At 49.3% G+C, this 26,094-nt stretch overlaps 1 protein-coding gene across 2 annotated transcripts in view; it reads left to right on the forward strand.

Annotated features, from left to right (window-relative positions):
* Positions 1-26,094, forward strand: part of SH3PXD2A (SH3 and PX domains 2A) — a 210,767-nt gene that overhangs the window by 58,394 nt on the left and 126,279 nt on the right. For both annotated transcript variants that reach the window (XM_037497578.2, XM_037497573.2), the window contains exon 3: positions 18,840-18,915. In XM_037497578.2, the coding sequence (XP_037353475.1) occupies positions 18,840-18,915 (76 nt within the window). The remainder of the gene's footprint in view (positions 1-18,839; positions 18,916-26,094) is intronic.

Below are 26,094 nucleotides of genomic sequence, written 5' to 3' on the forward strand. Positions count from 1 at the left end.
GGCTTGCAGTATTGGCCGGAGCCAGAGACTGCAACTGGGGGCAGAACCAGGGCAGGGCTGAAGGCACAGTACAGGAAAGCAGCTCGAATGGAGACTACCACCATCAGGTCCTCATGCCGTGGGCACCGCAGCCACCTTACTGAGCCCGTTCCCTGACCTGGGACTTGGGGGCCTGGTCATCCTATATTCTCCACCCCTTTGGGATGGCAACTGTGCATTTTGCTTTTGACTCTTATACACTGTACATGTGGGAGCCTGAGTTAAGGGAAGATAAAGTATGATTCCTGCATCTCAGGGATATTCGCTGACAGCAGGCCATTGTAGGCTTGTTGGAGATGGGGAGCTGTTTCCTTGATAGCCTCAATTTAGCTGGAGCCAAGAGACCTCTACATTGTGTGACATCAGACTCTCTAAAAGAATTTGTAGGATTCCTGGTCCTAAATCCCCAACTTACGGAGTGGGGAAGTTTGAGGGTGATGGAAAGTTCAGGCTTCGTTGTGAGACTCACAAGTTTGTGCCCTGGCCCCACCCCCTACCACCAGTGTGATCCTGGGCAGTCACCTAACCTCTAAGACCCTCAAACTTCTCATTGGCAAAATGGCTTTCACTACAGAAGCTGTCTAATAGAGTCGTGAGATTTCCAGAGGGAAAGGCACAGGAAGCCTGGAGCAGGGGGATCATTAGCAGTGGCCCTCAGTGGGCCCTTGTGGACATGCTGCCTGTCCACTCTGGACTAGGGGGAGGGGCATTATCCTGGCCACCAATGGGTCTCGGGCACTCCCGAGCTGCCGTAAATGAGTGCGCCAGGCTGGCCAGGAGACAGCTCCAAATGCCAGCCAGGGGTTGGCTCCGTCTGCTAATTAGGGAGCATTTATCTGGTGCCCAGCAGAACAAAGTGGCCAGTTCAGCCACACTGGAAGCCTGAGCTTAGTGCTGGGAGGCTGAAATAGGGTGGGAGTCCTGGGGCTAAATGGACCACATTCAGATGTACCTTAAAAGAAAAAACCAAACAGGAAGCATGAGGCTGGTGCGTGGGCTGGCGTGGAGGTGCTTGCAGGAGGGGCTTGGTCCGCCACAAGCTGCTGTTCTTCCTGCTGAGACAGTACCCTGCTGGTCTCCTGGGGGCATCTCCGGTGAAGGCCTGGCTGTCTGGTTCCCCAAGGAAACGGGCTTTTATCCCAAGATTCCCAGGGGCTCACTCCTCATCTTGGAACTGGGTGCGGCGGAACCCCCAGTGGGAGGTGGAGGCCTCTGCCCGTGGGCACTGGGTGTGCTTGCACCTCCCTTCATGCTTCAGTGCAAGGGGGTGGCAAGGGGCAGTGGGTAGAGGTAGGCCAAGTAATCTGCCAGCTGTAGGAGGACTGAAAACTGAGATTCTGTAGGTTGCTTGATGCATTTTTGTGGTGCAGTTGGGAGGTTTCTCAGCTGTGTAAATGAAAGCCAAGGTGGGGAGTGTGTGACCACTGGCTCCAAAGTGGAGGGACAGGATTCAGGGTTCACATCAGGTGGTCTGACTCTGGAATCCACACGCTAAGCCCCATCTGCTCACTGACATGGCCACTACCTGCAGAGTTAGCCTGGTGGGCCCCACACCTCAGGGAGAAGAGGCCATTGGAGCTGCTGTTGCCCTGTCCTCCTGTCCAGGCTGGGGAGGGCATGCCAGGGGTAGAGAGAGGTGCGGGGAATGTCTGTCGGGATGTTCATTTCCTTTTCTCTGTGGATTCTCCCTGTGGTGTTCGCTCTCTGCCTCTACCTTGCCAAGAGTCTCTGAGTGTGGGTGTCTCTGGATGTGGCTGTCATGGTAGCCTTTCCCCAGCATCTATCTAGAGGCGTTTCTCTCGCTCTGGGATGCTTTGTTATCCCTGAGTCTCTCTAGTCTGTATCTCTCCTCCCAGGGTGCGCCATGTCCCAAGCAGGAATCTGGGGCAAGGACAGGGGGCCTCACCCTTGTCTTCATGGTGGTCACTGACCAGGACGAGTTAGAGGATTGGCAAACCTGCCTCCTTGCGCAAAAGCCCTGGGGAGGGGGGCTGCTCCCCCTTCCTGGGAGTGCGGAGCTTCATACTTGACCTTTTCCTGAGAGTGGCTCATCTATAGGCATTCCTTTTGGAATAAGTGACTGTGCTGGGAGGCTGGTGGGGAGGCTGGGGAGGCTGCCCACCTCTGGAGGGTTCCCATGACTGCCAGCCTTTGGCTCATCCCCCTCGCAGAAGAGATGCGACTGCGGCCTCCTTTCTGCGGGGAGTGCTGTGCCCGGGATCCCATGAGTGTGGAAGGGGAGGGGGGCTGTCACCCCTGAGTCAGGCTGCCCCAGAGGCTAGGGCAGGTCTGGGATATGGCGTACAGAAAGTTCAGGCTGCTCTTCCCCCTCTTCCTCTTATCTGGCCATCTGGGGGTCCCCTGGTTCTCATTGCTGTTCCATACCTAACCCCTCCCCACCCCATGCTAGCTGCTCCTCTAGGGCCATGCTCATCCTACTCTTGCCCAGCTAGAAATAGCTGAGCAGAGGGCATCTGCCCAGGAAAGGGAGCGGCCCTGGAGCATCAGGCTGGCCCCTAAAATACCGCACCAGCTGTCAGTGATCGGGGTCAGGTAGGGCATCGGCGATGAGCTTGGGCAGGGCTCCCTGCTCCCTTGGGCATAGACTCTCAGCAAGGGGCAGTCTTCTCGTTCAAGCCTCTGTCATCCACTGTGGGTGGGGAAGAGGGTGAGCACCTGCTAGGCGCAAGTCACTGGGTCCAGGGTGGGGCCGAGGGGTGGAGACGTGGACTGGCAGCAGGCCTGTAGGTTGACCTTCTGCTTGCAAAGCACGTGTGCCTGCTCCTCCCACACCCACCTCCCATCCGGCCCTTCCCTCTACCTTCCCTCTCTTGGTTTCTGCACCCTGTTTCATCCCCGCACATCCCTCCACGACCTTCTTACTGGGACTCCCCAGAGCTGCAGCCCGACGCTTTCCAGCTGCTTCTCTGCATTGCAGCCTGCAGCTTTTTTTATTGTTTTCAATTGTTAAAATTTTTCATCCTACAGAAAAGTATGTAGCAGCCATCAGAGGACCTTCCTCCCAGATTAACACGTGTTTTGCCACGTTTGCTTCAGTGGTGATTCCCTTCCTCCTGCCTGTGGTCTGTGGGAGATACTGGGACATTTTAGTGAGCAGGTAGAACTGGAAGTGGGTCTAGAAGAACTGGGCGTAGGTTGACTGAGAAGGGATTCCAGGCAGGGAGATGCTCGTGAGACAAAGTGTGGAGGCAGGACTGCTCGGGGCACACAAGGCTAGGGAGAGCCCTGCTTCCCTGAGGATGGAGCCCGGCAGGCCAAAAGAGCCAAGCCCTTCTCTCCTTGCACATTCTGCTCCTTCCCCACTCACCTAGGTGGGCACCTGCCATGTTTACAAGGTCACTGAGAGGAAGCCATCACCTGGGTCAGCAGCACAGCCGCCACCTGGGTCAGCACCTACAGCTGGACGCCAGGGTGGACTGGAGGACAAAGCTCTGCAGGGGAGTTTTCCTACTGCATTTCCAAGTTCCCTGGCAGGAGTCACGTTCTTCCCCCTGAGAGAACTCATTAACCAGCTGGTCACAGGGTCTGGAAAGCCTGAGCAGCGGGAGACTGGCCCTGGTGGTCCCCTTGCTGTGAGGCCTGATTTACAAGGCTCCCCCTGCAGAGCTGTAGTTGTTGTTTTGGGACTTTTCCATCCAGACTCCACCTTTTCCTCCCCTTCTCAGAATGGGAAGAGACTCTAGGAAGCCCTTGGTTGTCAGGACTCCCGAAAGGAGAAGGCTCCTATGGGCTCACTGGCCGGCCTCAGGGACCAGAAGGAGGCCCTGGAGGCAGCAAGCACAGGCCCGATGCTCTCAGGCCAATCAGGCGCTTAGGCTCCCTGGGTCAGCTGATATGAGCACCTGACCTGCTAAATGGATTCAAACCCGGTTGAGGCCACCCTAAACCTCACCAGTCGCGTACCAACCCAACAGCAGGTCTGCGTCCTCTCAGCCCTCCCTTAGCAAAGAGGAGGGCAAGGTCATGGGAACAGCTCAACCCCAGGCTCTTGTTTAGCTTGTTGCTTTTATTTTTCCCTTTTGCACCAGATTTTGGGACAGGGAGAAATGAGGAGACAGCCTGGACGTGTCCAGGTCCCCTCAATAATGGGGAGACAAACACTTGGAGAAGAGAAAGAAGACAGGCAAGGATATTAGATTGTCAATTAGATGCATCCAACTTGGCTTCTTTCCAAGAGAGAATGACGTGAGGGGAGCACGTGGCCATGAGCTCTGGAATCTCACTCTCTCGGCAGCTGCCCCGACTCGGGACCACCGAGAATCTGCCAAGAATGGACTGTCTGTCCCGAACATAGGTCTGAACTTGATCCCATGGTGACTAGGGCGATTTTGGGATCTGTTTTGGGAATCTGGAAGGATAACCAGGATGAGAGAAATTGAGAAACACGGGGTTTGGGTTTCAGCCAGAAAAAGAAGGTGGAAGATCTTTCTCCTTCCTTCCATCTTCATCTTCTTGGCCTCTTGCTCTTTGTCGGTGATCCTTGGAGGCCCATGGAGGAGAGGGAAGTTGAGGGTCTCTGGTGAACCTAAGGGGTTGCCTCAAGACCCCCCTGAGGAGGGGATAGGGCAACCTTAGCCAGACCTGCCAGGACACACAGGCAGGCTCAGAGGCTCGTCTCAGGCTGGCTTCATTCCCCATGGGGCGTGTGCCCGCCGACAGCCTGGGCCAGTGCCAGGATTTCTCTGGTGATCTGTCCCACACACAGATGTTTCTTCCACTACAACTCCATCCCAATTACTGAGCAGATTTGTCTTACTGGAGTCCCACTTTCACGGTGTCCCTCCTCTGCTCAGCATCCTCCGCAGGCTCCCTCTTGCCCAGGGAGGAAGTCCAGGTTCTTCCTGCTATCTCAGATACCCCTCCAGTTCCACCCCTCTCGCCAACCAGCCCTTGCTCTCCCTGCCTCAGAATCCAGCTCTCCAGCCTCAGGTCTTCCTGGATGAGATGAAAGAGGGGGCTGGCAAGCAGCCAGGGGCTGACACACTGGGGTGTGGGAAGGGGATTGGGGTGTAGCTCCAATTTAGTAGGAAATCACATCTCAGGCTCTGTGAATCTGGAAGGAGGCCTATCCCTTTACCTGAAGCCGGGGCAGAGCTGACAGAATCCAGGATCTCTGACCTGGCCCCATTGGCCCTTAGCTGTCCAGGTGGTCAGTTGCCCTTGCACCATGCTGTCCCCTCTGGGCAAAGGGAACATGAGCTGTCCTGTGCTGCAACAAAGTGTGAGAGCCTTAAGAAATAAAGGCTGGGAAGTGATGTGTGAAGGGCTCTGAAGGCCTTTCAGCCATTGGCAATGTGGGCAGATAGGCTGGTTGGCAATCTCTGAACGGCTCCCCAAAGCACAAAGGGCTGGAGGGAGAGCAGATCATTGAAGTCTCTTCACCTTGAACAAAGGGGCCCCATTTATCAAGCACAGTAAGTCTAGCACGGTGCTCACCATGTAATCCACACCACCATGAAGGGGCTGTTTGTACTCACCCTTAACTTACAGATGAAAAAACAGGGTCCTGGAGAGGTTAAGTGACTCGACCAAGGTCATGTAGTCAGGGATGAATACTCTGGATTCTGACCTCGGAATACAAGTTTTCTGACACTAACAAGAGTGTGGAGATAACGGTCAACAGTGCGAGAAAGGTAGGGATGGCTCCTGCTGGCTTCCCCTGTGCCTGACGCATTACAGCGCCTTATATACGTTTCCCTTTTCAACTTCACAGTGACACCCAGGGACGAGAAAAAGCAGGTTTGACCCCATTTCCGAGTAGGAGAGGCTCAGAGAGCTTGGTAGGAATACTTGCATGTGTAATGTGGCAGCACTTTCTCACCTGGCCTCACCCTGGGTATTTACAACATGGAGACAGGGTAGGTGTTTTGCAGATGAGTCTACTTCCACCAGAGAGGCCGTGCAGCTTGCCTGAGCTGCCCAGCAAGTCCTCGGTGCACTGGAACTGGAACCTTCCTCTCCTGACTCCCATCTAATGCATTTTCTTCAACGGCTGTGGGGCAGCATGGTGGGGTGCATGGAATGAGCCCATGAGTTTCAGGGGGAGACTGGAGTAGCCCCTGATTTAGACAAATGCCAAACTTGAGGAAATGCTCCTGGGCTAGTGCCATCCTGCCCATCTGTGCTTGTGCATCTTACTGTCACCCCAGGCCCCATCACCTTAATGTAAAACACGTCCAGCCAGTCCCCACGCAGCCTACGAGCTGCTGGGAAAACCAGAGGCCTCCTCCCTAGGCCCAGCCCATGTACACCAGCTGGGCAGCTCCCCCGGGCTCCTAGAAGCTCACAGCCAGGCCCAGCGTAGGCCCGGCCCAGAAGCATCTGCTGCTTTTAGTCTCCCTGCTGCCTCCCAGTATCAGTCCCAATACCAGACTCAGGACTGCAGCTTCCTGCGCACTCTCCCTGGCATTCAGGGTGCAGCCTTGTATCACAGCTAGAGTGACAATGATGATAACAGTAATGATAATGATAGCTGATATGGATGGGCACTTAGTCTGTGCCAGACTCTCTGCCAAGCTGTTTCCACACATCATCTCATTTAATTGTCGCACCCACTCTATCAGGCAGCTTCTATCACTGTCCCATTTTACAGACGAGAAAAGATTTGAATCCTGAATGCTTGTTATGCACCATTGCTTGTTATCATTCACATGACCCCCCAGGTTGTTTACCTGTGATTTCAGAAAGAGACTTTTAGTACTAAACAGGCAGACAGCTTATCTTAAATAAGGGTATTAGCATTAGGGATTGCATGGTATGTATCCTCCGAAATCCTAAACCCTAGTAGCTAAGAATGTGACCTCTATTTAGAAACAGTTCTTGCTGGTGTAGTTAAAGATGAAGTCTTTTAGGGGTGGGGTGCCCCAATACAATGACTGGGTCTTAATTAAGAAGGAAATTTGCACACAGATATGCACATAGGAGAACACCTTGTGAAGATAAAGGCAGAGGTCAAGGCAACACTTCTATAAGCCAAGGAGGGTCAGCAATTGCCAGTTACTGGGGGAGAGGCTTGGCAGATCCTCCCCATCAGCTCTCAGAAGGAACCACCCCCAACACCTCGATTTTAGACGTCCAGCCTCCAAAACTGGTGGAAACCACATAGTTTGTGGGACTTCGTTGGTTTGAGCCCCTAAGACTTGTTTTGAACTTCTGATTTCTAGAACGCAAAGAAATTAAATTTGTGTTGTTTTTGTTAGGGGGAAAGGATGTCCTGAGATAATTTTATACAGGCTTTGTGGACCCCACCCCCACTCCAGACTAAAGCCATCAGGACATTGGGAAAGACAAATCCCATCACCACCAAGGGGAGGGTGGCTGGGACCTGAGGGTGGAGTTGGGCAGCCAGGTTGGATATAAAAACCAAACACGTGGGCCTTGCTCGCTCTCTGGCTCGCGATCGCTCGCCTCCTGGCTTCACGGCTCCTGGCTGGCGGCCAGCTCTCAGAGCACCATTTTGGGATTCCTGATCGGCGGATCGGGTAGGACTCATTTAAAACTTTGTCTCCCACTTTTCTCCCAGAGCTGTACATTTCCTCATTTCCCTTTCCTTTGTAAATAAACCTTTTATTAACCTTTCACGTGTGCCTGCAGTAGAGCACTGATAAGTCCTTTTTAAGCGCGCGGGTGAGGACCCACAGTCAGGCACCCCGTTTTGTATCGGGGTTGCTCTACAACATTTTAAGCCACTGTGTTGTGATAATTTGTTGCAGCAGTAATACAAAACTAATATGCAACTAAAATAAGTATACATGGTTTTCCAGAAAAGGACTCTACTTAGAGAAAAATATTAGGTAAATCACAGTCATGGTGTGGAAGAGGGAATGGTAGTAATGGTAGGGAAGGGGGCTGGCGTTACCTTGGGAACTTTGGAAATTCCAGTGACCTGGGCTTCCTCCTGCCCCAGTCACTCACTTTCTGTGGGCTGTTGAGCAAGTTACCTAACTTCTCTGTGCACCCAGGGTTAATCACACTGTGGTCAGCACATAGCAATTGCTCCATTTTTGCCTCAATAATTGCTCGATGTTATAATCCTGTTTGACTCTCATAATACTTGGAGAAGTAGGCAGGGGAAAATCAGTTCATTGTTTTGTTTTGTTTTTTTTTTTTTTTTTTTGGAGTGCCCAGTCCACATCCCTCACTCCTGCATGCTTGGCTGTGGTGGGTACAGAGGTTGGATCTCCTTAGATTTGAAATCTCGGCTCTGGGAGGACAGGAGTGCTCCCAGCATAGGGCTTGCAGAGTCAGACTCGGGTTCAGGAGGCCTTGCTTGAGACTATGTGCTCCTAATCACATTTATGCCCAGGATGCCACGCCAGCGCATCCTGGAGCAATGACCTTAGGAAAGGCAAGGTATCAGATTGAGGTATGTGGGCTCCATGGAGAGGCTCATGATTGGACATTCTTCATACTGGTGGTCTTTAAATACCTGTTCAGAATGTCTTCAGCTTTTGTGGGAAGGCAGTGGGAAGAATGAGAAGGACCCCTAGTTTTTCATCTCAGACAGACCAGCTCCCAAATAACAAATCCATCACAGGACACAGCTGTTGTAGGAGGTAGTTTAGTGAGTGGATTTTATTACTCAAATAGACATCTGGGGGGTCTCACCTGCCATTTTCCATCTTGGAGTATTATCATCAAGATGAGCTCTGGAAATAACTCTTTCTTTTATTTCCAGAAATAACTCTCAGGCTGGCCCAGCCATCCCTGTAGAGTGGCACCTTGGCATCTGCACTAACCCTGCCCTGGTGCCAACCACATGGTCATCCCTAAGTCATTAGAATGAATTACCAGGGGCTCCACCCTTCATCCTGCCACTCACACTAACACGTGGCCAGGTTTCATGGAACTCATGGAAGAGTCAGTTCACTCCAAACTAACAGCCTCACCCTGACTCCATTGCCAAGTCTCTGGATTCACCTCTCTCCCTCTGGCATGCTGCCTCCCTTCTCCCGGCTTTTCTGTGTCCTGCTCTGAGGACTCTGCTTTGCTCCCCTAGCCACACTGACCTTGTCCCTTCCTGAACTCCCATTGCGTGGCTTTGTATGACTCTTGGCATGTTGACACTCATTTAGCACTACTAGATAACCCGCTAATGCCCACATGGGTCTTCCAGCTCCCGATCAGATCTTGGACCATGATTTATTACAGGTTTTCTGACTCCCACGCGTGCAGTACATGGACTGTCATAGGTAACAATTTTATTGGGAAGGGATTTGAAGTCTTGTATGTTTTGCAGAAAATGTTCAAGGATGGCTTCTTTGGCTTGTTAAGGACTTTGGAACCTGGGATGGGCTCCCTCTCAAAGTTGGGACGTGTTCCCGTGCCCTGTTCTTGGCTTTACCACTGCTGGACCCAGGCCCCAGCAACCAAATGTAGCCAATGCAGGCAACCCCTTGCCAGGGTGAATGTGTCTTTTCAGACTCCTGTCTCTCTCCTGGCTGCTGCTGCAAGGATACTGGGAGTGCCCAGTCTGTTCCCAACGGCTGTAGTGATTTTGGCAAAACAGTCTATATCCCTCTGTCCACCCACCTTCAACCTCACCTCCTCCTGGGAGGTTTCTGAGCAACTGCCATGCAGCCTCCTTCTGCACTGCCTTTTCTGTTTGCAGAACACATCTGCCACGGCATCTTCTCCAGGTTCTCATATCTTCCATGTGAGTTGCATCATTTCCCACATTGTGTAGACAAGGATAAGAGCCTTGCAAAGAGTCACTCAGCCAGTTGTGCGGTTGGAGCCCAGGCTCCAGACTCCAGTGCTCTGCCCAGATTCTTTGCTTGACTGCTTCTGGGGTGACAAGGGAATTTTTTTTTCTTTATAAAGGCATGTTTTATTTATTTGTTTGTTTGTTTTGTTTATACAAGCACTGGGTACAGTCAGAAGCGCGGGAGCAGGCAGAAGGACCGAAGTACACTGCTGAGGGGAGCAGCGGGCGGCAGGAGAGGTCTGTGCGCCATGTGGGACCCTCCTTCAGTGGCCGGGGAGCAGCCGGGGATCGAACCGGCGCCGTAGAGGCCGCAGGCAGCTTCGCAACCCAGCGTTCAACCGCTGCGCCGCCACCGGGGAGGCCCTGACCAGGGAATTTTAATGTCTCCTCTCTAGTCCCTGTCTGTGCCCTCTCACTCTCCATTCTGTAGAGTTTTAGGATCTTAATCTCTCTTTCTGTCTCTCTTCCTTTGTTGTGGTAAAATTTGCATAACAAAAATACCATTTTAACCTTAAGTGTTCAGTTCATTAGCATTAAGTACATTCACATGCACTTAATCGTGTACATGACTAAACGTCTGCTCTCCCTCTCCAGAACTCTTCATCTTATTTCCTTTCAGGGCTTAGTGTCTTATACCCTCTAGGGGTCAATTTCTTTTAATTATGAAATGGGTGTGGGAACTCTTCAAGGTCCAAATGTGTGTATCTCTTTGATTTTATCACTTTGTATTGGTTGTAAATACTGACAGTTTTATTTTTTCCTTCTCAAACTTTATACCTCTCATTTCTTTTTCTTGTGTTATACTTTGGCAAGTACCTTTAGTACAATCAGTAATGGACCTTTAGTACTTCAGTACAATCAGGACTGAGAATGAGCAGTGTCTTTGTTTTGTGCTAATGATTCTTCACTGAGGATTGTTCCTTAATCATTTTCAGAGTAAGGAAATTTACCCCTATTATTTTCTAAATTAAAAAAAATTACAAAGGATGTTGGCTCTTATCAAATATTTTCTCTGCATATAGGAGAATGGCAATATAGCTTTATCCTTTATTCAGTCAGGTGGTAAATTACATTAATAGTATCTCTAATAATGTACCATTCTTTTTTTTAAAAATATTTATTTATTTATTTATTTATTTATTTATTTATTTATTTATTTATACAAGAACTGGGGTACAGGCCAGAGATGCAGGGGTTAGAGGATTCACCAGAGACAAAGTGGAGAGCAGAACAGGCAGATTGACTGAAATACACTGCTGAGGGGAGCAGTGGGTGAGTCAAGAAAGGTCTGCTGCACCATGTGGGGTCACCTCCCTGGCCAGCTGGGGAATCAAACTCATGCTGCAGTGGCACAGCTTCATAGGTTGCGTCTTAACCCCTTGCACCACCAAGGAGGCCCCTGATGTACCATTCTTATACCTCGAGTGAACCTTAATAGAAATGTAACCCTATTGTTGGAATTTCTGAATTCATTCTTTCTTTTCCATAATCATTGCTTAATTGTACTTTGGTAGTCAAGAGGAATTTTAGTTCCATAGTTTGCCAGTTTGGGCAAGTTATTTAACTCTCTGTGTTTTAGTTTCTTTCTCTGAAATATAGGGTCATAACAGTTTCCATCGCCAAAGGTTGATATGAGAATTAAATGAAATAAGCCATGTAAAAATTCTTAACACAGCACCTAACACAAAGTAGGTTTTCAATAAGTGTTATTTTTACCATCAAACATTTATTCAGCACCTGTTTTATACCAGGACCTGTGCTGCATACTAGAAATTCAGAGTTAGGATAACCACATAACCCCATTAACCAGCATAGTCCTGGAAGTCCTGTTCTACACTTCTTATCTTGACATAATTATTAATTTAAAAGAAATTAAAGCCTCTGGAAATTGTGCTAAATTCATATAGCAGATGGAAACCCTTATTTAAGAAAATCTAAATTTTGGTAGGTTTGGCAAGAGACTGTGGCATTTGAGCCATAACCCACCCCCCCACCTCCCCCATCACAGATTGACAAGCTTTACTTCTGGCCTAAGTAAACCAGAGCACTGGCTACCTTTCCCCCGCCTCCCAGTATAGTTCTACTGTAATAATTAGAATAGTTGCCAGGCTTGAAACATATAAATGTAATACGTGTAACAATAATAGTATAAAAAAGGAGGAGGGAATATAGCTATATAGGAGTAATGATTTTTTACCTCACTGGAATTTAGTATAAATCTAAAGTTTATTCTGGTAAGGTAGGATATATACTGTGACCATTAAGAAATAACTCAAAATATAGTGGAAAAATCACTAAGGAATAAAAATGTTATACTAGAAAACAAGAGAGTTATAATGACCATACTAAGTCAAAATAGACCTTAAAATAAAAAATAAGTAAACGGGAAAACATCCCACATTCATGGACTGGAAGAATTAATATCTAATATCTTAATATTAAGATATTACTACTTTATTATCTACAGGGTCTAAGCCTTCCTATCACATCTCAGCTGGTTTCTTTGCAGAAAATTCACCTCTATGAATTTAAGGAACTCCGCATAGTCTGAACAATCCTGTAAAAGAAAAACAGAGTTGGAAAACTGACATTTACTGTTTTCAAAACTTCGTACATTAGGAGAATGACAAGACAAGCCATATTCAGAAGAAAATGTTTAATGACTTTATCTAATATCTGGTTAATGACTATTATCCAAAATATATAAAAAAAACTTTTAAATTCAACAGTAAGAAAATGAACAACTTGATTAATACAGAGATAAAGATCTGAACAGGAACCTCACCAAAGATGACTAGAGAATAGGCAAATAAGCACATGAGAAAAGTACTCCACACCCTATGTCATTTGAGATTTCAAATTAAAACAACAGCAAATTAATACACACCTGTGTTAGAATGGTGAAAGTCCAAATGCTGACAACACCAAATGGTGGTGAAGATGTGGAGCAACACAAACTCTCATTCATTTTGGAAGACAGTTCAGCAGTCTCTCACAAACATACTCTACTATAGAATTCAGTCACCCTTCCTGGTTTTTACCCCCATTCGTTGAAAACTTTAATATCTAATTAATAGCTGTTATCCAAAATATACCAAAAAAATTTTTAATTTGACAACAAGAAAATGAACAGCAAAACACACAAAAATCAAACACACAAAAACAAGCCATGGGAAGATCCAGAGGAAAATTACATGCATATTGTTAAGGAAGTAACAAGTCATGCATGTAATGGTGTTTGATTCCAGCTGTATGACATTTTGGAAATGAGACAGTAAAAATGTCAGGGTAGGGGGGAAGGGAGTGAGTAGGTGGAGCACAGAGGATGTTTAGGGCAGTGAAACTATTCTATATGATACTGTAATGGTGGCTGCATGTCTATATACATTTGTCAAGACCCACAGAATGTCTAACCCTAATGTGAACCCTAATGTAGACTGTGGACATTGTGCTGATGTAGGTTTATCAGCAATCACAAATAGGACACTCTGGTCTGGGATTTTGATGGTGGGGGGACCAGGAATATGTGAGGTCAGGGAGGATATGAGAACTTACTGTACCTCCTGCTCAATTTTGCTATGAATCTAAATTACTCCAAAAAATAAAATCTATTAAAAAATAAAGCAGTGTAATGTAAAACTACAGTCATCGGGATGGTATGGTACAGAAGTTAGGCATATAGATCAAAGGAAGAGAATTAAGAGTCTAGGAACAAACCTGTGTATTTCTTGTCAACTGATTTTCTGCAAGTGCACCAAGACCATTCAAGTGAAGGGTCCTTCTTTGGCAAGGACCAAAAAAAAAAACAATCACAGAAGTCTGCCTTTTGTAGACTGTTCCTTTTGTTCCTGAGCTGAAAATAGTGACAAGGACTAAGGTTTCAGGGTGAGGGCCCCCAAACTGGAGTTGCTGGGAACTCCAGCCTCTCAAAAGGGTCCAGCAGTGAGCTTCCTGGTTTACAGATGACCCCCAGATGGACCTGGGCCCACCATTCTCTCTCCTCCATGTTTATTGCTGCAGGGCCCAGCCCAAGAATTGCTGCCGAATCAGCTCTTTGTCTGGGGCCAGCACTTGGAGCCGAGCTGTCCCGTATCGCTCACACTATCCACCCTTTATATAAACAGCCTGGCGTCCTCCGGGCCCTGCGAAGTCCTGATGTGGTTGCAAAGGGCTCCAGGAGCCAAACGCCTCTCACTCTAAGAAGGACCCTGGCAATGGGCCTTGCTTTTCTTCCAGCCTGAGTCAGGCCCTGGCTGGAGTGACAGGAGAATCCACTTCCTGCCTGAAAAGGTGGCCCAGCAGAGCTCCCTGCTGGGAGGAGCCTTCCTTCCTCCCTCCCACGCATCCAGGCTTCATCCCCAGGAAGGCCTCTTGGTGAGACAGCCCCCGCTGCCACTGCCTTTCTTACCATGTTTCATATGTTGAACCCAAGCCTGCAGATTGCACACAAACCGGGTTACAGAACCACTTTGCAGCCTGCCAAGCCCCTGGTGGGGTGACTTTTGGGTTGTGTCTCGAACATGAACATAGTCCCAGATGTTTATCCCACTGGCCCCCTCCCCTATGCCTTACTCTGCACGGGTCAGGATGCTGAGCACTGCAGCTTTGCCAGCCCCCACACTGAGTAAGCTCAGCTGGACTGGTTTTTTTGGTTTGCTCTGGAGCCAGGGGGTGTGCTTTCTTTGAAAGGTGACCTGTGAGCAGAGAAAGCGTCACTAGCCCCTAGTTAGCAGTGCTTCCTTTTGCTGTGGCCACTGGGCCTTGGGTGTGATGGGGAGGGCAGATGCCCAGGCTCTGCTGGCTGGGCTGGGAGTTGGGATTAGGTGACAGGTGCAATTGGGCTCGGCACCTGAGGGCCAGAGATGGAGGGGAACAGGCCAGCTGGGCACTCAGGGGTCTGGAAAGAACCCCAGACAGTATTCTCAGAGATGGGCTTATCTTGGCCTCAGGAGGACCCAGACTAAGCCAGAGGTAGAAAATCTGTTACAGAAGATGCAGGAGAGAGGTCAGCTATAAAACATCCTTCCTCCAAGAAACCTTTTGAGAGAAAACAAATCTGTGAAGCTATCAGAGGACCCCTGGCTTCCAAGAGGTACAGGAAGCCATTGGGGAAATCACACTGCTCTTTGGCAGGGAACACAACTGTCATTGCTGTGACAGAGCTGGCTTCACCTCCTTCAGGAAGCCTTCCCTGACTTCCTCCTTTAGCTCCCACAGGACTCTGTTCACCCATAATTCCCCCTCATCCCAGAATTGATCCGTCTGTCTCCAGTACCAGAGCCAAATTTCATGGACTACTGAATGGGGACCAGAAAACTGCATTTTTAACACACATACCCCACCCCAATATGGGCAGACCGCAAAACGCACTTTCAGAAACATCTTGCCCAATAGAAATATAACATGAACCACTATTTAATTTAAAATTTTCTAATAGCCACTTAAAAAAGTAAGAGAAAACAGTTGAGATGATTTTTTTTAAAGATTTATTTATTTTATACAAAAACTGGGGAACAGGCCAGATATGGGGGAGGGTGAGAGGATTCACCAGAGACAGAGTGGGGAACAGAACAGGCAGACTGACGAAATACATTGCTGAGGGGAGCAGTGGGCATGACAGGAGAGGTCTGCTGTGCCATGTGGGACCCTCACTGCCTGGCCAGGATCGAATTGGCGCTGCAGAGGCGGCAGACAGCTTCACAGCGCAGCGCTCAACCGCCTGCGCCACCAGGGGATACTTGAGATGATTTTTTTTTAAAGTATTTCTTCAACCTGATGTATTTCCAAATGTTATTTCAACATGCAATCTATACTTTGTGTCATGTGTGCTAAGTCTTTGCAACCTGGTGCATAGTTTATTCTTTTTTTTTTTTTTTAAGATTTATTTATTTATTTATACAAGCACTGGGTACAGTCAGAAGCACAGGAGGGTGAGAGAATTCACCAGAGCCAGAGCGGGGAGCAGAGCAGGCAGAAGGACCGAAGTACACTGCTGAGGGGAGCAGCGGGCGGCAGGAGAGGTCTGCGCGCCATGTGGGACCCTCGCCGGCGGCCGGGGATCGAACCGGTGGTGTAGAGGCTGCGGGTAGCTTTGCAACTCAGTGTTCAACCACTGCGCCACCGGGGAGACCCTGCATATTTTATTCTTATAGCACATCTCAGTTTGGACTGGCCACATTTCAGACACTCCGTTGTCATGCGTGGCATGTGACTGCCATCTAGGACAGCACAGCTGTAGGGCTTTGCTCTGAGAGTGGCCCATGGACTAGCAGTGGAACATCACCCGTGAGCTTGACAGAAAAACAGGATCTCAACCCCTGCCCAATCTCTGAATCAGAACCTGTATTTTATTAATTTATTTCTTAATCAAATTTTATTTGTACAGTATTACTTTACAGATCTTTTGGTGTACAGCTTCACACCTTGACATATGCACATGCTTTACCCAGCTATTTTAACATGTCACCAGGTACATTGCATGCATGCTGAAGGCAGGATCTACATCCTTAGCTCCTTGGTATAACTCATGTCCTGCACTCAACAGAGGACCTGGCATCTAGATGGCACACCGTCAATGTTTTTGGAGGAAAGGGATAAAGGCATGAGCCTGCCTGCCCCTTTCCACAAGGCCCTACCCTCCCTATTCCCTGTTATTGTGTATCTGAGAATCTCAGACCTGAAAAAGAATTGGCAGTCAGAAAACAAATGAGGTCAGAGCTGATAGGAAACTTAAAGTTCCTGTAGTCTAACTCCTTTGAGCCCCAGAGAGATGCAGAATCCTGGGTGTGTCCCACAGCTTGCTGGGCACAGCTGGCCACCTTATTTCAGGAGGAAAGTGGCTCAGAGGAGAGCAGTTCACCCTATAACAGGGCATGTTGCTGAGCCATCTTTCTTCTAGTCATCTCTGTTCTCTTCCTCAGAAATTCTGTGGAGCCCAGGCTTAGAGAGACCCCAGGCCTGGACTACACATATTAATTATCTGTCTATTGTTCTCAATCTTCTTGGCACCTATAAATATGCACAAATTTCAACAAGATGAAACAAAATTCTATTCAAGAAGTGTCATCTTTCATATAATGCTTGAACAGGAATGTTCCATACTGTTACATACAGAAGTGAGAAATCAGACACTACCTAAACATCCAGCAAAGTGGTGGTGGGGGGGAAGGGCTTGGTAAAGAAACTGCAACTCATCCAAACATTGGAACTCTGTCACAATTAGCCAAGCTGGTATGGAAATGCTGACTGACGTGGGGAAGTGCTCATTATATAGTGGAAGAGCATCTATGAGCTTATTGTATTCACATGCATGGAAGGATGTCTGGAAAAGATTTGTATTCCCACATAGTAATGTCACTTCTTCAGGAGGAGGGATCATGAGTGATTCTTATTATTTTTTTGACCACCCACTGCTGCTGATTCTTCTAGTTGTTTCCCCTCTCAGTGAATAGGACTCACTTATGCCATATAGAAATAAAATTTACACAGTGGAATGTGGGTGAGGAAATTGGACATGGGATTTATTTGAAATTTATTGACTTTTTTTTTAGAAATTCCTAAGTTTCTAGTGTTGTGGCTTGGTGACTGTATTTTCATGCCGCAGGCAATTAGTCCATGTTTGAGAAAAGGGTTAACTATACCAGGGCCTGAAAACTCATGAGCCAACTTTTGTTAAATTTCAGTCTGTATTCAGGGAAGTGAAAGTTGATAATATGCAGTCTCTGTCTTGTTTTGAGTGGAATTTGACAGTGACCCACCCTTCACGTGTGGACTCTAAATAGTCTGTTTATGATTGTGGAAGAGAGAATTCTAACATCATGTGTGAGAGCTAAATGGGCAAGTAGATGGATAGAATATGCACACACAAAGTCAAGCGTGGCACCACCTTTCACCACCTCCAGTGCTAACATTGTGGGTGGAGCCACTATCCATAGGCTCCAAACTGGTCTCTGCCCCTACCCTGGGATCCACTCAGTACCCTGTAGGTCGAGCACCCTCTTCTGCTCTGACCTTTCCTGCCTCTCGGATCTCATGCCTGCACCTCGGCACCTTGCTCAGTCCTCTCCTCCCTGACAAGATGCATATTTACGTGTTTACTGTTCATCTCCTGGGATGTAAACTCCCTGAGAGCAGGAACTCTACCTCCTTTCTTTGCTCTCATTTTCTTAGAGCTCAGTGCCCTCAGTAGGTGCTCCATAGACACTTGAAGTCAGGCGAGGACTTCAGAGAGTATGAGACTGGTCTTCCTCATTTTACCATTGAGGTGCCTGAGGCCCAAGCAGAGCATTTCCGGGCCTTGCCCAAGGCCGCACAGCTGGGGCAGCAGGCCTCGGTCAGCTCTCTCCACCCCGCCTTGGAAGGGGGAATAACGACATGCACAGGGGCTGTGGCCTTGTCCATCCTCTCTGCCGTGTGTTTTTCCAGCTTATACAGAAGTTCAGCCCAGAATAGCAGAAGAAAAAATTGTTGTTCCTCCAGAACCCTGGAGGCTCCACCAGAACCTGGAGGCTCTTCCAATGGGTCTGTTCCTGGGGAAAAAGCAGCCATCTCAGGGTGGGAAGGTAGGATACCGCCATTGCAGTGGGAGCAACAGGCTAGATTTGGTTTTGCAATTAAAATAACATCTAGGTCTGTCTCTGAGGAGCAGTTCTGGAAGGTGGGTGGTCTGTCTGAAGTGTCAGGTGGGGTCTTCCTCTGGCCTGGCTCAGGAGGGTTTGGGATGTCAGGTGGCTGAAAGGGCTCACCCAGCAGAAACAGATGAAAGAAATTGGACCCAAAAGAGACTTTGGAAACCCCACCTGCAGCCAGGCTCAGGGGCGTCTGCAGATGCCTCTCCCCAGGCCCCACCGCTTCAGGAGATTGCTCAGACACCCCTTTGATGCAGAGAGAGCTCTGGCCTCCTCCCTCTCATGCCCCATGTGGTTTGTCAATCATCTGTGAAACGGGGGGTCTGAGGGTGCACTCACCCGTGTGAAGACAGCTGGGCCGGGAGCTGTGGGGTGGGGTAGGGTGGGGAATGGATGCTGAGGGCCGTTCAGTCTTCTGAATCCTTTCCCTCTGTCTGGCTCCTCAGATGCAGCTTTTGGATAAGTTTCCCATTGAAGGTGGCCAAAAGGACCCCAAGCAGAGAATCATCCCCTTCCTCCCAGGTAAGCTTTGGTTGGCCCTGCTGGTGGGGGGGGGGCAGTCTGGGGAGAGGCCTTCCTCAGGCCAAGAAAGGGCTGGCTATGAAGCCAGAAATTCTGGGGGGAGGGAGGGCTAGGAATCTGTGTATTGTTGCCTCCCTAGGGGATCAGAAGCCCCTGATTTTGAAGGCCACTGCCCTCCTGGGGGCTTCTCCCACTTTCCCGGGGCCTCCTCTGCTAGCTGGGGACCATGTAACTTATGAGGAGTTTCTCAGGTCCTAGGACTTTGGGTTCCTTTTTATAAAAAAGCACAGAGAGATCAAGTTCTCCTCTGAAAGAGGCTGAAGTGCCCCCACTGACTTCCATCGTAATACTAGAAAACCTGCAGTGGAGCCACATCCCCTCAAGTCCTCCCTGCATCGTTATCCCCCTGAGGTCCCTGGAGCTTACAGAACACGACCTGTGAGTTGGCAGAGTCAGAATTTGAACCTGGGTCTGTCTGGCCATTGAGGTCATTGAGCACCGCACCATGTAGAACACGTTTAAGATGGCTGGTTATGTCTGTTGTGTAATTTAGAGGAAAAATGCTCAGGTGTGTCATTCCCAGCTATTACTGTGATGTCCAAGTTGGAGTAAGAATTTATGGCTTATAAGATGCCTTTTAATTTCTTATCATGCACAGATCTCCTTACTGAGGTGTGCATTATATCTTCCACTTTGGGGATGAAGATGTTGAAGTTCGGAGTAACTGCAGGCTAAAGTAACTGCAGGCTCCTGAGGACTGAGGTCATGCCCCTGGAGACGGGCTCTGGGCAGGGCGCCTACAGCATCCACTATATGATGCAACACCAGCGTGCGTTCCTTTGCTACCCCCTGCCTTTGGGGAGGGTGACACACTGTTACCTGCTAATTGCCCAGGCTCAGTGCTAGCAGCGGCAAATCAACAGAACCTTAGAGAATTCAAACACGCCAGGTAATCAGGGTGCCTTTGCTCTTGCAACCCCAGGAGGGTTATCCAGCCAGCTTCAGAAGTTCTGCCAGCCCTTTGCTTTGCCTGGAATTTCAGAGCAAGGAAAATCCAAAGGGAGGGAGCAGAAACACCCACCCCCTAACTCTCCTTCTCAAGGTGGGGGTTTCAGTCTTAGCCCCAGAGATGGCAGGACATGGCATGCATGTCTGTTACCTGGTGTGAGGTCTGGGAGTCATGTTGGGATTGCCAAACCAGCTGTTTTGCTTGGGCCCTCCTGGCCTCAGGCTCACGGCTGGGGCCTCACAGAGAAAGCAGAGGCATTGGGAGAGGGAGGGGACCCATGCTCCCTGGTCACATGCCTACTCATTCTGCCAGTTGAATATGGGCAGCAAATCCTGCATATGACTGTATATCTCAAGGTCTAGGACAAACTTGTGCAATGTCTGGTGAGTGTGTGGCCTGAGTTCTGGGTTAGCTTGTGGGGATAAAGAGTAGTGAGGCCCCAGGGCTCCTGTGGTTGAAAGCAGAAGTTCCATCCCAGGAGATGCCCACTGGTTCTTGGGGGGCAGGTAGAATGTTCTGCAGTACAGCTGGAGGGGCTGGGTAGGCTCTGGGCAGGGCCCTCAAGGTGCTGGAGGGGAGCCAGTATCATCACCAGTGCGGAGTCTTACATTTGCTTAGCACTCAGGTCCTGCATAAACTGCGCTTAATGAGGTCCTACCAGTTGTTTTCACCAGGGCTGGAGGTCCACTCTGCAGACCCACCCATGCTTTTGTGAAGGCTGAAAGACCCATGGGAGGAGGGAGGAGAAGTTAGGGACCCCAGGTGTGACAAGTCGTTCTCCATAAAGCAACCCAAGTGGTTTTCTTGACCAAGAAGGGGCAGAAAGTTTTATCAAAGTCCTGATGCCCTGGGGAGGTAGAGATGGGGTGTGGGGAGAAGGGAAAGGACCCCCTCCTTGTGGGCCTGGGCCTCCAAACCTCACATGGTGAAAGGCAGGGAGACATGTTTCATGGCCTTCCTTTGAGATGAGGCCATTGTCTACTCTCACATTTCTGTGGTGGGGCTGAATGTATGGTAGGTGCTTTGTTAAGGTGCTTTGTTGAGTGACTGTGAATTGGGCATTCTCCCTTACAAACAATACCTTTTATAGTGAGTGCCCCTACTGTGTACTTAGCCTTGTCCTCGGACTCTCTCAAAAATCTCTCGAGATCTCTGAAGGGTAGGTGGCATTATCCCCATTAGAGAGAAGTCATGTCACATTACTCCACCCCTGAGCCCTGGTGGTGAGCCGGGGCCCTGCTGCTGTGCCCTGTGCATGACTTTGCGCCAGGAGGACTGGCATGGCCAGCCTCAGCCAGACCGTCCCTGCCCTTCTCACTTGCTGCCTCACTTCCCAGGCGAGGCTCCTAGGAGGTTCTGCCTGAGAACCCTTCACCCTGGAAGTCCTTCCGTCTTTGCCTTCTGTGTGTTGGGAGTGCACCGAGTGGGGGAAAGGGAGGGGACAAAATTCCTGGGGACTCAGGTGACTCCTAAGGGCTCTCATGCTCTCTCTCCATTGAGTGACTAAGGTCACCAGAGCTGAGTAATTGATTTTTTTTGGTGGGGGGGTAATTTATTACCACATTATTTTAATGTGATTACAAGCAGGTAACCCCAAAGCTCTCAGAGCATGGCTTCATTTAATTATGAGTCTAACGAGATTGGCTATTTGGTTTTCTAAGTGGCAGCACTTTTTTTTAACTTTTTATTTTTAAATAAAAATTCTTAAGATGTCACAAAAACACTAAACACGCTAAAGTCTTTCCCTCCAGTACCACTGTCATACTGCAAGGGGCAGGCATTATTCCCAATGTAAGGAGAGATCACGTCACTGTCCACCAGCACCCAGCCACGAAGTGATGCACCCTGGCCCAGTGTCCCCAGCGGTAATATGGTATGTCACCCCAGGACATTACCAACCGCAGAAATCGATATCAGTACAACTCAGCTAAGCAGACCACACACCCAAAGAGTTGATTTTTATCGTAAAGAGGTGGAGCATGCAGTTGAACAAGTGTGTCAACTGGCCTCTAGAAAAGAGACAGGGCCTGCAATTGTCCCTGAGAAACTCCACACAGGCCTGACCTTTTGGCATCCCCACCTCCAACAGAAAAGCAGGATCGAACCTCATCTGACACGAAAGCATCTTCTTGAAAAACTCCGTGCACACTCTGCTCTTTGGGACAAATCACCATCCGGGTGTCCTAAGTAGTATTACACTTCAAAGGGGCTTGTGATAAGTCCTTTTGCAATGCAGAGTGCTTTTTTTAAAAGTAATTCTTCTTCCTGTTGTTTACATATGTCTCTATCATTTGGATTACTTCCGAATTTGCTGGAAACATTGCAGACCTAGGATGCAGAGGCTGAGCAACAGCCTTGACTCCAGCAGGAGCAGAGCTACCCTGTTCAAGAAAGAGGAAGAATTTAAGATTTCATTCCATGTACAAGGCAGTTGAACTTGCCCTGGCTGTTTTGTGAATGATAGTAGAAAACATGAGACTCCCAGGGCAGAGGCAAAGGTGGTATCACAGCAGAAGGCAGCAGCATGTCTGCGTAACTTCCCATTGCCTCTGAGTACCACAGCAGACCCGTGGGCCAGGTGCATGCCTGCACGTGCAGGGGCTCAGGGTAGCAGAGGAACCCAGATTCTAGGGAACCCAGATCTCTTATAACAAGCAGTAACCAAACCTATCTCTTTTGCCCTGGAGAGAGACTCTATCCCAATCTCCCAAGGCCATAGGCAAACCTACTGTCTGCTGCAGAGCAAGATGCTGCTTCTGCCTTCTACAGCTGTTTGCTGTACAAACACCTTTGAAAAGATAATCCAGAACAAAAAGCAGTTAACCTTGTTGACAAGACATGCAGAAATGCCAGAAACAAAGGCAAATTATCTCACAACAGGTTTTCTTTCTGGGGTCACTTGCTTTGGGAAGGGTGGGTATAAGTGAAATCTCTAGGACACTGTGTCTCACGAGTGTGGTGTGGTCAGCAGCCTCTCAGGGCAGCCTACTGTTTACATGGAACTTTCTGCCTTGTTTTAAAAGACTATTGTGGAAAATCCATCTCCTGTTGCCCATCCTGGGATTGGAGTCGATTTCCTGTGTATCCTTAGTTTGCCAGCCCTAGGAGGCTCCCTGGGAGGAAATGGTCATTGCAGAGCAAAGTAGAGTGTGTAGCTGCTGATGTAAAAAGCAAACAGCTGCGACCAGAGACCGAGGGACTTCCAAAGCCAGGCGGCAGAGCAGATAGAGAACTCACTCTTCAAAGATGTGAGGTTCCTCCCACTCACAAGCCATCTGTGTCTCTGTGCTGGCTGGCACTGGGGCTTTGAGCTTCCAGAAAGTCCCTTTATCCTACCGATGAGTCAGTCCTACCTATAGCTATACATGTTCCTGAGTTGATGAGTCATGGAGAAGCCAGATAGCTTATGAAGAAGTGTGAGCCTAAAAGCATAATTAAAGTCAGCATTAACCAACCTACAGGCAACCTCGTGACCTTACTAGCTTAGAGGGGTGTATTTTTAGACTGCAGCCATGCATGCTTGGTTCTTTTTGCACCCACTTACCAGTTTACGTTCTGGCCCCTTAATGAAGAGGTAGTTTGGAGCCACCAGTGCTAGGTGAATTACAAGTGTGGTCTCCAGGACCTTCCTCTCCCTGCCCCCCAGTGCCCTATGCATCAGATCCGGTGTTTGTTCTAGCACAAAAGGAAGCAGGGGGAAGGGATGTCTCTACCTAGGGCTGGTCCAGGCGCTGGGGAGCGCTGGTTCTGCCCCTAGGCGGTAGTCTTTTTGACCTCCCCAAGGGCCTTGGAAACACTGAGGGAGACAGAGGCTCAGAGACTCTGGCGGGGACAGCAGCCCCCAAGGGAGAGGGCCTGGGAGGTTTCTGAGCCCCACTCATGACCTGGGATGGCAGGAAAAGACAAACCTTCTAAGTGATAAAGAAGGAAAAGTAGGGTCTGCTGGTAATGCCAGGGTTTAAAAGGATCAACAAGATTATAGCCTGAGAAGCACTGTGTGCTGTTTTCCACGCCGCTTCCCTCCATCCTCCCCTGTCAGTGCTGGTCTTCTCTGTCTGTAATTACCCCCCACACCCCCAAAAATCATGCGCCCACTCTGTAATCTGGGCTGGGTGGCTCTCAGGTCTGCTGTCAGCAGTGGGCTTCAAATGCCACGTGGAAGAGCTGCAGTTTTATTCCTGTGCAGGTATTGAGCACCTACTGTGTGCAGGCCCAGCTGTAGGTGCTGGTGATATAACTGAGAACAAGGCAGAGTGAGTCACTGTTCTCAGGACAGCATTGGCGGGTTGGGGGGGGTTGGGGGAAGGTTCAGAAAGCAAACAATAAAGGAGCCCTTCCCACCAATTTTAGCTCTAGTTGCTCTTTATGCTGCGCCTTTCTTGCCTGTGCTAACCAAGCAGCAAGGAGCAGCTTCTGCGTTGAGCCAATGATTGATCGGGTGGCGGGGGACAGGGTGAGCGGCCCAGTACACATGGCAGTACACATCGCTCAGCTCCAACGTGGCCCGGTAGCCTGGGAACAAAGAGTGTTCAGGAGGCTGCCCCTCAAGGGGTCTTTGGACTTTGGAACATTAATGTGGGTCAGGCCCTTTCCCTGTCATCCCCACATTTCAAGACCAGGGAAAGAGCCAAGTTATGTTATTATAAACTATGAAGTGTCTTCCTGGTCTAGAGATAATTCTAGACGAGAAACAAACTCCTGAACACCCACCCAGACCCTTAGTCCTGAATAGAGTACATCTGGGGGGGGTCTTTTAATCCAAGTAGAAGTGTGTATCTTTTTGAGGTGTCAGTCAACCTGTTTAACATGCAGGAAAAAAAATGTGCCCCAGATTGGGAGTCCGGGGCCCTAGGTTTTAGCATGACTTGATCTAGTCACTGCAACAAAAAGTGGAATCAGTTAAACTAAAAGTCAAACTAGAGCAACCGGATGACCCTGTGTGTTGGCAGAATCACCGACTCTATTGATCTCAGGGCTCTGGGATATTCCTGGCCTCCCCAACCAACACGTCTCACTCCCCTCTCCTGGAATAAACCATTTCCTTACCTGATGCCTTGACCTTTAACATGGGTCAAACCCTTTCACTGTGGGAGAGAATACTCTGGGAGTGGTGCTGTTAGTAAATTCACACTGAAGTGTAGAAGACTGACAGGACAGTTACCTGAGCACAGGTATTGTTACAGGGCAGGGAGAGGGGCAGCCCAAACCCCGCAAACCTGCCTATTTTAAATGGGTTCTGCCATCTGCCGCATCAACACAAAACATAGGAGACTTTAATGGGAAGGAACTTTAATTAGGAAACAATACAGGAAAGGCAAAGAATTTATTTTCTAAATCAAGCACCCAAAGTTACCCGTCCCCTCGCGGGTAAAGGTCCATCCAAATGGGATTGGCCCAGAGCAAGGCCCCAAAGCCTGCCACGGGTCTAAAGCATCTTCCAGTGGGGACCCACAGAAAAGGGTTAGAAACAACCAGACAAGCCCGGAAGGAAAAGAACAAAATCAACATCAAGATAAAAGCTGCCATTGTCACCTCCCCACGGGTCTCACCCACATCTGTGTCACCCAGTCCACGACCAAAAGACAAGCGCAGTTTCTTCACGTGTCTCTAGGCTCCATGCGCCTCCTCCAGGTCTCCTGGCTCCATCCTGCTTCCTTCCTCAGTCTCTTCTGCAGCTTCTCCTCTTCCTGCTCAGCTCCACCCTCCCTTGGGTGGGGCAGGGAACCTCCCCCTTTCCTGGGGACCACCCTGTTACAGTATGATGGAGAGGACAAAGCAAGAGGCAACTAGGCAGGAGAGGGGAGAAGGTGCTGGACTTCTGGGAGCAAGAGAAGCCCAGCTGATGTGACTGTGAGTTTTCAGCGTGGCTGTGGGCAGGAAGACTACAGAGTCCACCCAGCCAGCTGGGCAGTTGTTCTGGCCACACTGAGGGCCAAGGATTTATTCTGTGTGCAGTGAGGGGTCTCAGCAAGATTTTAAGCGAAGGGACCACATGCTTGGGTTTCTGTCTTGAAAGGCTCCTTCCCTGATGGGATGGAGTCACAGACTGGAAGGGTAAGGGAGCAAGCCCAGGAGTAGGAAGACCCGGCAGAGGCTGGACGAGAAACGGGGAGGTATGAGGGTGACTTGGCCAAGGCTGGGCAATGGCATGGAGAGAGGTAGATCTGCGA

The sequence above is a fragment of the Talpa occidentalis genome, unplaced genomic scaffold (assembly GCF_014898055.3).
Source record: "Talpa occidentalis isolate TD23 unplaced genomic scaffold, MPIMG_talOcc4v2.1 talOcc4.8, whole genome shotgun sequence".
In the NCBI taxonomy this organism is placed as follows: Eukaryota; Metazoa; Chordata; class Mammalia; order Eulipotyphla; family Talpidae; genus Talpa; species Talpa occidentalis.